The sequence below is a fragment of the Daktulosphaira vitifoliae genome, unplaced genomic scaffold, assembly GCF_025091365.1.
Source record: "Daktulosphaira vitifoliae isolate Bord-2020 unplaced genomic scaffold, ASM2509136v1 Scaffold_3, whole genome shotgun sequence".
Taxonomy (NCBI): domain Eukaryota; kingdom Metazoa; phylum Arthropoda; class Insecta; order Hemiptera; family Phylloxeridae; genus Daktulosphaira; species Daktulosphaira vitifoliae.
Window position 1 is genome coordinate 43,503,962 of NW_026099574.1, and position 13,909 is coordinate 43,517,870.

Here is a 13,909-nt window from a genome sequence, read left to right on the forward strand (position 1 = left end):
TTATTTATCCTGATTGATAATTTGGGTGTATAAAAAATACTATTATATTGATAATTTAATATGTTACAGTCACAGTTATAAATGTTATTATATTTAAAATAATTTTTTTGAAGCACATATTANTCGATAATTTAATATGTTAACGTCACAGTTATAAATGTTATTATATTTAAAATAATTTTTTTGAAGCACATATTATAATAGGTATTTATAATTATGCCAAATAAAAAATAAAAATTTTGGAACTAGAAGGGTTAAATGTATGCTTATCGATAACGTAAATCAGTTATATAGTTAAAATGTTCTAGTTATTTATATTGGCAGCTCATATACAGAAGGCTCTCAAACACCGCCAACAAATATGGAGTAGATGAATAAGTATGCGATTTGCATAATAAATAGCTATTATATAGATGTATTATAATATAACATAAATAATGTGTTATTTATCTACGTATAATATATAACTATGTAATTAAATATCACTTCAAAGCTTGTATACCATTTAAAAATCTGTTGAAAAAAAAATTTTTTTCTTTATACAGAGTNTTAAAAATCTGTTGAAAAAAAATTTTTTTTTCTTTATACAGAGTGCCTTAGATCAACCTGTCAATGTTTATAATTTTAAATGATACAATTATCATTTTATTGAAATTTTTTTTAAAAAAATATTGAGGNTAAAAATCTGTTGAAAAAAAAATTTTTTTCTTTATACAGAGTGACTTAGATCAACCTGTCAATGTTTATAATTTTAAATGATACAATTATCATTTTATTGAAATTTTTTTTAAAAAAATATTGAGGGGTCGGCCGGGCCTAGTGGGTAGAAATGTATGTTTCGGCGCACGAAGTCCCGGGTTCGATTCCCACGATTCTAACTAGATTTTTCTTGTTATTTTTTCGTTATTGGTGTCTGATCACTAGCGCAATCCGCATAATATTTGTACTGTCCAAAATTGACCAAGCCAAGAACCATCATTAACTCCCTAATATGTAAGAGAGCTACCATCCTTTGTAGTATGTTAAGTTTGGGAAATAGAAGGATGTAAAACTGAACATTTATTTATTAAAATCCTTGTAACTTAATAAGTAAATATCCTAAAATTGTTATGGACCCATTAACATTTTTTGTAAAAAAGGTAAATAAGGCTATTTTTAAATTTTGAAAAACATTTCATTTGTTTACCTTTCTTTTTCTTATTAGTGAAAATAATAAAAAATATGATACAAGCGTAGTCTAAGAAGGTAATAATTGTTAAAAAAAATTCAACAAAATGATTATTGTATAGAAATTATAGTTATGGACATTGGATTTAAAGAATAATTCAACTTAAATCCTTTTTTTGTTTACTATTTTACCGTACTAAAAATAATGTGATAGGCTTAAAATTAAAAAAAAAAAACACCTAGAAAAATTCGCCCATAACTATATGTAGTTCCATTTTTGGTATCATATGTTTAAATTCGGAATAATTCTGGTTCTGTTTAAAATTGTTTTATTTGTATACGTCATTATACAGCTTTATCGTCTACAAAATAAAAGACAGTAAAAAATAAAAATCAGACTCATACCTGCAGTCATAAGTTTGAACTGTTAATATTGATTAAAAATATGTTATTGATTTGACATTTAATCAATAGACTTTAACTTCTTATTTGTAAGCTAGTTGAATATGAATGCTGACGAGAAAAACTCATTTTTTTAACTTTAAAAAGTACAATTTAATGTATTTCAATGATTGTTACGTTAATATACATGATTTTGTAATATTCCACTGACTTTAGATAATTTTCTTAGTAGGTAACAAATCACATATCTTTTTTATCTTTTCGCTATGCATAAAATCAGTACATTTATTATCGCGTCTCTCATTGCACTGAATTGGGGCATGTTTTAACGTACAAAGAAGAGGTCAAACAAAATAAGGGTATAGGCCACTGTATTTTTCTTAATACTGGAGGTAACACCTGGAAGCAATTCTGACGCCCACTAAGTTTTTCTTAAGATTTATGATTGGGTGACAATAATTATGCGTGAACTAAAAAATTAATACAAAAACAAAATGTAAGAACCAGCTTGGTTAATAGTAATAGTACTAATATTATAGCGTGTTGGATTCATTGTAAAACGCGTGCGGTCAGTTGATTTCAATCTCAACGATATACGTATATGAAGAACGTAAAACGTTAAAAACGTTGGGAATAAATTGCAATTAACTGGATAACCCGTATTTGCATCCACCTGCAACCAGTTGAACGATGCTATTGTNCTATCACCATTTTTAGCAGAACTTTTCATGAGTAGGTTTGAAACAAATTTAAAATACACTTATGGTGATTTTCCAAAAATTTGGGTTAGGTATGTCGATGATATTTTTGCAGTTATAAATAAAGATTTTAATATGGGGGTTTTCATACAACATTTAAATTCTTTTTACCCATCGATTAAATTTACATATGAACAAGAAATAGAGGGAAAATTGCCTTTTTTGGATTTATTAGTTAAAAGAACAGAGGGGGAACTAAATTTTGAAATTTATCGGAAAAACACACACACGTTCAGATACATTCCGAACACATCGAACCACACCTGGCAACACAAATTGTCAGCTTTTAATAGTATGGTTTACAGATTAATTAATATTCCGATGAATAAAATAGATTATGATAAAGAATTGGTGGTTATAAAAGAAATAGCTAAATTTAATGGGTATAACGAAAACATAATTTCAAAATTAGTCCGAACACAAAAGTGGAAAAAAGAAAGGAGAGCAGCCTCACTCACCAGCGAAGGGGAACAAAAAGTTATTAGATCACCAATTTTATATTATCCGGGCATCTCAAATGGATTAACTAAAATATTTAAGAATTTTGGTATTACTTTGGTAACATCTAAGAGTAATAATTTAAGAGATTTATTAGGTAACCCTAAAGATAAGGTAGATGAAGGGGGGAAATCAGGCATTTATAAAATACAATGTGAAAGTTGTAATAAATGTTACGTAGGACAAACAAAAAGAAATATAGGGGTCAGGTTTAAAGAGCACTTAAGAAATATTAAAAATCAAGAAATTGAGAAATCTCCAGTGGCCGAACATTTATTGACACATAATCACTCTATTAAAACNAAATTTAAAAATCAAGAAGTTGAGAAATCTCCAGTGGCTGAACATTTATTGACACATAATCACTCTATTAAAACCATAAAACTAATTAAAAACGTAAATAATTACAAAGAACTTAATATCAGAGAAGCAATAGAAATGTTTAAAAATAAAAACAATTTAATTAATTGGGATCTTGGCCCACTGAAAAATTCATTATTAAACTTGTGTAAACTGGCAAAATGTGATAATATTACTTAGTGATAACGTCACTAGGTGATAAGGTCACTAGNTTATGTCGTCACTAGCTGATAAGGTCACTAGGGGTATATAAGGGAGTTTTTTCTAGTCGGGGTGTCAGTATGTGTTTAGCGTTGATAATGGTAACATTGTTTCCGAAATACGTATCCGCGACTTTTCATTAATTTTTTTGTGGCTTTTGAGTTTAATATTTTTAATATTTTTTAGTTTTTTAAATTAATAATATTTTTAATATAGTTTTAACTTAAGTAATGGTTATTACTTTAATTATTTAAAAAAAATATCAAGTAATAATGTATTGTGTACTCAATTTCTTGGAGAAAATAGAAATTTTTGACTTTTTGAAAAGAAAAATATTGTTTGTTTCAAAAAACTATAACAATATGTTGTTAAAAAATAAAAAGAACCCTAATTTTAAATAGTTTATCATTAACCTCGATTGTATTTTCCCGAAACCTTATTATAAAAAACCCAGCACAGAGGGGTCGCAGCACAGTGGTGACGTGGTATAGATGGATCAAGTATAATGATATCTGACAGTGATTAAAATCACTATAAAAAAAAAACGCTTCGATGCAAATCTTTAGATAGTGTTTAATTTTAAAAAATTGGTGGATTATTCCAAAAACTACATGATCTGCTAGTTCATTATTAATATCCTAATTAAGATAAAGTATGTCGAATGAAAAAGGGATTATTAAAAAATATTATTTCTCATAAAAAAATAATGTTGATCCATACACTTTTCAATATGTCATAGCATTATAAAGTTAAAAATGTAAAAAATAAAATCGAGAACTTTCACACAATAATAGTATTCGGTAGCCATTTTCATCGTGAAGATAAAATAAAGTCCGAAATTTTTTTTTTGCATAATAAAGTATATTACATTAGCTTTAATTTAAGATATATATATAAAAGTGTCAGACTTTCCGGAACACTTTCAAAATTTAAGTTGAAAAAGTTATGCTTTCTACATGCATTTTTTAGATTTTAATCCCCTCGTATATAGGGAAATGATCCGATATAATAAAACAGTATGTCAAATGAAAGATGAATATAAATACTACTCCTCGTGATAAAATTGTACTGATCCATACATTTTTCAAAAATTTATAGCATAATAAAGTTAAAAATGTAAAATACAAAATCGAAAATTTTCACACAAAAATAGCATTTGGTAGCAATTTTCACCGTGAAGATAAAATAAAGTCTGAAATTTTTTTTTTTTCATAATAAAGAACATTACAATAGCTTTAATTTAAGATATATATAAAAGTGTCAGACCTTCCGAAACATTTTCAAAAGTTAAGTTGAAAAAGTTGTCATTTTAAATTATCATATCCCTCTTGTATTTCAAATGTAATAACATAATTTATCAATCAGTAAAGTACATAAAAAGATGAATTTGATAATATTTTTAATACTTACAATTTAAAATTTGTTTCATAGAATTAAAAAAGGTATAAAACAATTTTTATACAAAAAAAAATTAATAATAATAATTAGACAGAAAAGTAACATTATTTCTAATAATTGGTTTGAAAATATTTTTCATAGCAACTATGTATATATTTATAAATGATGAAGATTTTCATACAAAAATCAGTTACGAGTTAATTAAGTAAAGTAATAATCAATAATTTTTGGTACAAAATGGCTAAAATTTTTGGACGAATAATGAGAATTGCCAAGAAGAAATTTGGCTTAAGAAAAAAATCAAAAGGTAATTCTATGCACATTAGAATGTTTGCTAAATTTATTTCCTCTATTTATGATTAATTCTTACGTGTTATTCTAAATTTGATTTAAGTTATCATTGATTTTTATTTTATTTAGTCATCTCAGTAGATTGTGGATCACAAACTAATACAATGGCAGAAGAAATTGTCGCTCCGATAAAATCCGTTTCAGAAATAAATATTTTAGAGTCACAGATTAAGGAAGTAGAAGATATAGCAGTTCAGACGTCTCTATTAACCTCTGACAAACTCACTCAGACAAATAATAAACTTATGTATAATGTGTCTGAGACACAAACAGAAATGTCGTTGTTTAATTCGTTAAGTTGTGAAACACAAACTGACGTCTCAATAGAAAATCTTATTTTAAATACAATATCTTTGGACGAGCCTCATAATTCAAATTCAAAATTAATAAATTATATGCACACTGTTTCTCAGTGTTGCCTCTTATCTACTAAAAATGAGCCTCTTTTAAAAGGTATGTTTAATTTAACCACTGAAGGTAAATTTGAACAAGATTCTAATAAAAATATCACATTAGTTAATGAATTTAGAGAACATGATTTGCATTCATGTACTTCGTTGCCCTTAGAAACATCTATAAAAGGTATGATTACTTTAAAATTGAATGAACATTTTTTAATTTTTTAATTAGTAATTTAAAAATTTATGTTAAGAAAACAATTTTTTCATTTTTCTTTTAAGTTGTGACCACAATTAGTTATTTTTTCATATAGCTTGCTATAAATCATAATTTTTAAAATAGGAATTTCTGTTTTGGATTTTTATACATAATTTTATGTTGTTTTTAATTTGTGTAATATTAACTGTAAACAAAATCGTTAACTTTACTTTAATTTTGACTACTTTAAAGTCATTATATGTTTAGTCATGAATAAATTTAAATATACGTGCTTAATTTCTAGGACTTTGTTCCTTATAAATATTTTTATTATATAGGTTAAAATAATTAGTTAAAATGAATTTAAAAATTACATTTGTAAAATTTAAATTGGCTATTAGCAACTATAATTGAGTATAAAAAAAAAACAATAGACTCTAATATTAAATTTAAAAAAGAAGTATTAGAAATTTTTATAAGTAAAACATTTTTTTTAAATTTATATTTTAGAAGATGTGTCGAATGATTTGTCAAATGCTGAAGTGGGCGTATATAAAACATATTCGGTAATTAGAAATCATATAATCAAATTTTTTCTATTTATCTAATACTGAACACTTTTGTTCTTTATGTTTGACTCTTACTATCAAGCATAGTCTTTTCAGAGAGGACTTAGATAAATAAAGCCATAATAATTAATAAATAATAATAACAATTTAATAGAATGACGGTGTAGAGAACAAGCAGGACAGAACTCAGGTCGACAATGGACTAAAAATCTATACCCTGTTTAATATTCCTCAAATTCAATTAAGGAATAATTATGTATATAACATGAGAGTGTTGTATTGTCAAACAGATTATATTTGCATGACAAAAGTAAAAAATGAACAAAACATAAGATTTATGGAAAGCAGTATGAATTCACATTACAAACAAACACAAGATCACAATTATAAACCGCAACGTGATGAACTGTGTGCTGTTAAATATAGTAATGAATAATTTTAATTATTAAAATAATATGAAGATAAGTAAACTTCATACGTATGTATGATAGATAGTTAATTAATCAACTTAAATAATTTATTAGTATCTTTTTTCTTTCATATGAGTGCATCATAACTCATAATAATCAAATAGCGTCTTTAATAAAAGAATATTATTTACCAAAAAAAAAAATAATGAATTTCCATTATTTTCTTATTAATATATGAATTTTCATTTAGGTGATGGTAGTTGGTATAGAGGAATTTGTATTGATATTGAAAATAGTGTGGAGGGAAGTCATTTTTATATTATTAATTTAATTGATTGGGGAGAGTCGGTGTCTGTAACATCTTCTGAACTGCGAAGATTAGACATTTTTTATATGAAACACGCACCATTGGCAGTTAAATGCATCATATTAGGTACTTATGAAATAATTAGTTTATTTGATGAAAACTTAACAATTTTTTTTATTTAGATTTCAAGTTATTTAACGCACATCAAAAAAATCTGCGTAAACTACAGAATAATGAATATAAATGTAAAATAAATTTAAGACTTGGCGACCGTAACTTTTTAATATCTTCAAAAACAATTATGGACATATTACGTGATCGTTAAAATTATTGATATTTCTTTATACTTTATATTTTTTTTGTCCAGTATTCAATTAATTAACTTAACTTGTGTTTAAAGAAATTATTTACTGTTTTCATTATATAATTAAAAAATAATATTAGCTACTTTGTTTGTTGAAGATAAATTTATATAATTAAAATGATTTTCTATTTACCAGATTGTTTTACTTTAATAATTAGTTTTGAGATCATGAAAAATACAAATTAATAGAGGTACTATAGATTAATGGAAAAACTTTGTATTTAAAGTTTACTTGGGCTAAAAGTATTATTATAATAATGAAAGGAAAACATTGTTTCTACTATATTTATTAAATTATTGCAGTTTTTACGAAATCGAGAATGTATTTTATTTAGTGAATTAAAGAGTTAATGCTGTGCAATTTCAATTAAAGAAATTATAAGTAAAATATGTTTTTAAACGTAAAAAATATACTTTTGAGCTTTTACTTAAATTAAGAGTGTTGTTGCATTTGATTATTTTACACCATGGTAATATGATATAAAATAAAAGAACACCACAAAAACTAAATTATTTCATTTAAGATATATAATGGTTTATTAACTTATTAAAAAATAATCTAATCGAATACCACTGTGGATAACTTGGCATTATATTGATGTATGGAACGCACAAAGTAGTTAAAATATCACAGTTTTCTCTTCATTAAATCCTCTTTTTAAGCCTCGATAGTGTTACCTAAAAGATTAAATTTATTAGTAAGTCTAAATAAAAAATAGCTTTTTAAAAAATGTTGATTCTAAAACATAATAGAGGAAATGGTTTTATTCTAGTAGTAGTAGAATATTGTGTCATCATAAATAATAGTTAATGATATATTAACGATTATTTACTAAAATATTTTACAATATTATCATATTGTATTTTTTGGTCTATTGCCTGTATAGTTTATAATAAATAAATAATAATTTAATTAATTAATTTTTTGTTTTGCAACTAAAATAATGAATTGAATAATTATAACAGATATATTAATTATATTGAATCGCAATCTATTACATATGCAATAATATACAGATTGATTTTTTTATCATAACCCNTATTTTGCAAATAAAATAATGAATTGAATAATTATATCAGATATATTAATTATATTGAATCGCAATCTATTACATATGCAATAATATACAGAGTGATTTTTTTTATCATAACCCACTTAATTACTTACAGAATAATAATAATTTAAAAAATTTTTTTTATTACTATCTTTAGTTACACATTATTCTTGAATTATTAACTATGTAATACTTTTTAAGTTCATCCCTTATGCCTGGTAAGGGTGTCAACTTTGTTTTTTTAAATGGTAACACATATTTTTAATTTAATAAAATGTTTGAGTTTTTAATTCAATANTTTTAAATGGTAACACATGGTACATGGTAACAAATACAATAATGTATACTAGGATTAATTAATTATAATATGCGAGAATGAGTTAAATTTGAAACATTAATTTTCTGATTCAACTCATTTTATTTGAAATAAAAATCACATCACTTTTAGTCTAACGGGAAGCTATATACTATTTAAAAATTAAGATGTAAATGCTACTTAAAATTAAAATAGTTTAAGCGATAAAGTTATAATACAGGGTTCATCCCAAAAGTAATGAGCCTCAACTTTTTCTGACGTGACTAAACAATCCAGTGCGCTTTGACCGGTCAGGAAGAGTGGGGAGAACTCTGACGAAATACTGCAGACCGGTCCATTTCACTCTGAGCTCTGGAAGCGACAGGACGTTAGTTCCCCCGAAGGAAGTTTCTAAGCGTCGTCATGGAAAAAACGATTGAACAACGTTACGCAATCAAGTTTTGTTTTCGGCTGGGGAAAACCGCTACTGAGATAATCTCAATGCTTCAGACGGCTTTTCCGGATAATTGTCTGTCCAGTTCACAAATTAATAAGTGGCACAAGGCGTTCAAGAAGGGTCAAGAGGACGTCGCTGACGAACCAAGGTCAGGGCGCCCGTCAACTTCGCAGACAGACGCCAATGTGAAACGTGTGCGCGATTGCTTGAACACCGACCAGGACAGACTGTGAATGCAGTGTTCTACAAGGCTGTGTTGAAGAGATTGAGGCTTAGGATCCACCGCCTGCAGAGGGAGAGGAAGTGGCCGATTCGGGAACAACAATCACGACAATGCGCCCTCTCACACTGCGTTCATCGTGAACGAATTCCTGGACAAAAAGCACATCACCATGGTTCCTCAGCCTCCCTACAGTCCCGATCTGTCTCCCCCGGACTTCTTTTTATTTCCAAAAATGAAAACAGCCCTGAAAAGACATCCCTGACAGTCTATCGAAGACATCCAAGCAGCCGTGACGAAGGTCCTGACAGAAGTTACGGAAGACGCCTACCGGAGAGCGTTCGAGGCATGGAAAAACCGCCTCCAGCGGTGTATTGACACGGGAGGAGAGTATTTTGAAGAATTTTGATGGCTTGTAGCGTTATAATCAATAAAAGTGTGATTCTGAACAAAGGCTCGTTACTTTTGGGATGAACCCTGTATGTGAATATTTTAAACCTCAACAAAATGTATATTATATTTTTTAAATTTTAGGTAAAGACTCGGCCATAAGAAAGATAATTTAGACTTAATAAAATGAAGTTTATAGAACAGGGTTATGGAAGAAGCAAAATTAACATGTTAATAATATTTGTCTATAGTAGAGCAGTAAATAAGTAAATTTTTTTTTTATATTAATACTATAATTTTAATTAAATTAAATTAAATTATTATTCTATATTTTATAAAAAAAAATGTATGGTTATAAATGCCAGTAAAATTGTATAACTCTTTGAAAATAATTTTTCACATATAATGAATGAAAATGTACAATTGAAATTCAGTGTCCTTAAAAGGGAGTGCAAAGGAATTAAAAAAATTAATTTTTCTGCGATACAAACGTATAGTCATTTAATTGGCATTATATATATAATAAGTTTAATAACAATATATTTTACTTTGTCTTGTTGTGTTTTAGATGCACTAACTTCTAAACTTCTAGAGGTAATAAAACATGAGACGTCCAACTCAGTCGTTGTTTTTCTGATGCAATTGATCGCAAAGGAGGTAAAAATGAAAGGACCAATAAAAAAATTTCTTTTAAGTTATTTTTTATTCATTAAATTATTATTTTTTAATTATACTTTATGATTATTATTTGTTTAATTAATTATTATAGTTTAGGTCCTTATATTATATATCAATTTCCTAAAATTGTCAGATATTTGATTTTTTATGTAAATCCTAGCTTTAAATTAATAATCAACTAATTTAATAAATAAGATTATTCATTATTCTTTGATATATTTATACATTTTTATTTCTTAAATAATTATTTATGATGTTTAATAGTATTTTTGTATTATACTAGAAATGTGTCTGTAGCAATTCTATATAGTACCAGTACTGATTTTCTTAGCACTATATCAGAATTGGCAAGCCAGTACAGAAGAGCCTTTTCACCCCATATATATACCAGTACTGATGGCCTCTATTGCACCAGTGCTGCATTTGTTGTTAATTTCTTTAATTAAAATTAGATATAAATTGTCACACATATAAGACAGAGATAGTAAATACCTACTTTAAGAAAAAGAGACAGAATATGTTAAGCTTTAAAATAATATAGTAATAGAAGATATTATTGAAGTTGAAAATTACAATAGTGTAACTATACAATAAAATAAAAAAATGTTTGTCTGGTTGATAAAGTAATCAGGTGATGATATACACACAAAAATATGATTGGATCAATGAAAAAAGAAGGAAGAATAATAAAGTCAACTAAAAAACTTATGCCTTAGTAATTTATAAGACACACAGTTAACAATGTTTTTTTTTAATTTTCAAATATTCATATTATTTGTGGATAATATATATATTATATAATTAATTAAATATATAAAAAAATGTATATCATTTTTTGCAATTGATGTATTTGTTATTGATAAATTATTGTAGCAATAAGAAAATAAATATCAGCCAATAAATATCTTGTCTCTCATTATTTACTTTTGTTCTTAATTTTAAAGAAGGACGATGTAGTTAAGGCTAAACTAAATTACTTAAATGTATTTAACATACAATCATGTAACAGTACATAGAATGTCTTTTTTCGATGTAATTATCATTATTAAACGTTTTAGTTACAATACATGCAAAAAAGAATTAAAATAAATATAATATTATATTTAATTATAACACTAAAACAATTACAACAAACTATATTACTGAATAGATAATTTTAAACAGATATTATACTTAAAATTTTAGCTTCGATGCGAAGCTGAAAAGGTATTAATTTTACTATGATGTGTGTTTTTTTTGTGTCTGTATACGCTTAATCTCAGCTCTCACTGAACCGATTTTAATGAAAAATATGTCAAAAGATCACACATCGTATCTAGTCGAAGAAATTACTCTCAAAAATTGAAAAAAAATCCCTCGTTCCCCGTAAACGGGGGAAATCCCCCAAAAAATTACAAATTTAAAAATCGCTAATGTTCGATATTTTTTAATTTTTTTTACTTAAAATTGCCCTAACTTTTTTAAAAATGACCGAATCAATATTACTTTTTTTTTTATAGATACCTTAGATATTTATCTATCATTTTATATATTTTTTTTATAAATTTGACCCATTCCCTGTCTACCGAAGGGAATTCAAAATGACAACTTTTTCAACATAACTTTTGAAAATATTCCGGAAAGACTGACACTTTTATATATATCTTTAATTAAAGCTAATGTAATGTACTGTATTATGAAAAATAAAAATTAGACCTCTGGACTTGTCTTCACGGTGAAAAAGGCTAACGAATGCTATTTTTGTGTGAAAATTCTCGATTTTATTTTTTACATTTTTAACATTATAATGCTGTAACTTATTTAAAAGTGTATGGATCAACATAATTTTTTTATGAGAAATAATATTTTTTAATAATCCCTTCATTCGACATACTTTATCTTAATCAGAATATTAATAAAGAAATAGCAGATCATGTAACTTTTGGAATAATACACCAATTTTTTAAAATTAAACACTATTTAAAGATTTGCATCGAAGCATTTATTTTTGATAGTGATTTTAATCACTGTCAGATATCATTATACTTGATCCAACTATGCCACGTCACCACTGTGCTGCGACCCCCCTGTGCTGTATATTTATAGTTATATTAATAAATTTTTGAAGAGCACTTATATAATAATGTTATGATTTATTTTGAAAGTTTTAGAGAACGTATTTCTTTAAAATCAATTTTTATAAGAAATACTAGAAATTTTTAACTACTGGTTTTTGTTTACATTTTTAATTTATGAGTAAAATAATAAATAAATATTTTTACCAAAAAATATTGTTTTTTGCTACTAAAATCAAATTCTTTGACTTAATGCAAAAATTAAGAGTTGTTTCAAATTTAGTGTAAACAAACAACACGATATATCAAGTTTGATTATATTCAAAATATGATTTTTATTAAATGAACAAATTCTTAGTTGATTCATTGACATGCAAATCAAAAAAGACGAGTCGTTTACCAAAGTTGGAGTCTGAGGCACATTTGTATGTGTCCCAGTCTCTCTTACTATTTACCTAATAATTTGATATAAAAAATATTTCAAGTTTAGTGAGCGAAATATCATGTATCAGTTTTTATAATTTTTAGGAATATATTGTTATTTTTAATGCTAAAAAAGTTAAATTTTTAAAATTTGTATTGCTATACTAGAAATTAGTGAATTACATATTAAATTCATAAGATAAACGAGCAAAATTGTTTTTTTATCGCTAACATTAATGAGGAGGAAAAAACTATGTCCCTCTTCTGAATTATATTNAGGAAAAAACCATGTCCCTCTTCTGAATTATATTGGTGGACACTAGTTGGGTTTGGTTGGTATTTTACCCGATGGTTGGGTTGAGTAAAATACCAACCCGATGCCACTAATGCCACGATGACTTTATGAAGTAAAAACTTATTTAAATGATATCAATTGAAAAATGTATTCAAGTGATTNATACCAACCCGATGCCACTAATGCCACGATGACTTTATGAAGTAAAAACTTATTTAAATGATATCAATTGAAAAATGTATTCAGGTGATTCATTAAAGATAAGACAGTAGTATATCAATAGAAATTTCATCTAAAAACGTCNTTCGTTAAAGATAAGACAGTAGTATATCAATAGAAATTTCATCTAAAAACGGTTAACATTCTGAAATAAACGGTTGATTGGATCAGNTTCGTTAAAGATAAGACAGTAGTATATCAATAGAAATTTCATCTAAAAACGGTTAACATTCTGAAATAAACGGTTGATTGGATTAGCATAATAATATGTTTGTGACATCTATAAATATTATTTACAGACTATTTTTTTCAATTACATTTTTTCCTTAAATAAATTATTGACAAATTCTGTTATTATAGAAATACTAATTTGTTAAAATATAATTAAAAATGTTAATAATTTTTTATTTTTGAATTTTTCATTCTTATATTATATTCTTA

General features: G+C 26.0%; 2 protein-coding genes across 4 annotated transcripts in view; one reads left to right on the plus strand and one right to left on the minus strand.

The window, feature by feature from the left end:
- LOC126901026 (sodium channel protein Nach-like) overlaps window positions 1-8,057 on the minus strand; it is a 34,298-nt gene extending 26,241 nt beyond the window's left edge. Inside the window, exon 1 of one of the 3 annotated variants that reach the window (XM_050677146.1) lies at window positions 7,954-8,057. The gene's annotated coding sequence lies outside the window, so the exon portion shown is untranslated. Of the gene's footprint in view, window positions 1-7,926 lie in introns of all 3 variants that reach the window. The other 2 variants (XM_050677147.1, XM_050677148.1) reach the window with 2 other exon arrangements.
- Window positions 4,949-7,473, plus strand: LOC126901030 (uncharacterized). Its single transcript, XM_050677155.1, has 6 exons — window positions 4,949-5,091; window positions 5,205-5,717; window positions 6,243-6,298; window positions 6,456-6,726; window positions 6,962-7,144; window positions 7,201-7,473. Exons 1-6 carry the CDS (start codon window positions 5,022-5,024, stop codon window positions 7,341-7,343), a joined length of 1,236 nt encoding a protein of 411 aa, XP_050533112.1. The 5' UTR covers window positions 4,949-5,021; the 3' UTR covers window positions 7,344-7,473.
- Window positions 8,058-13,909: the final 5,852 nt, after the last annotated feature.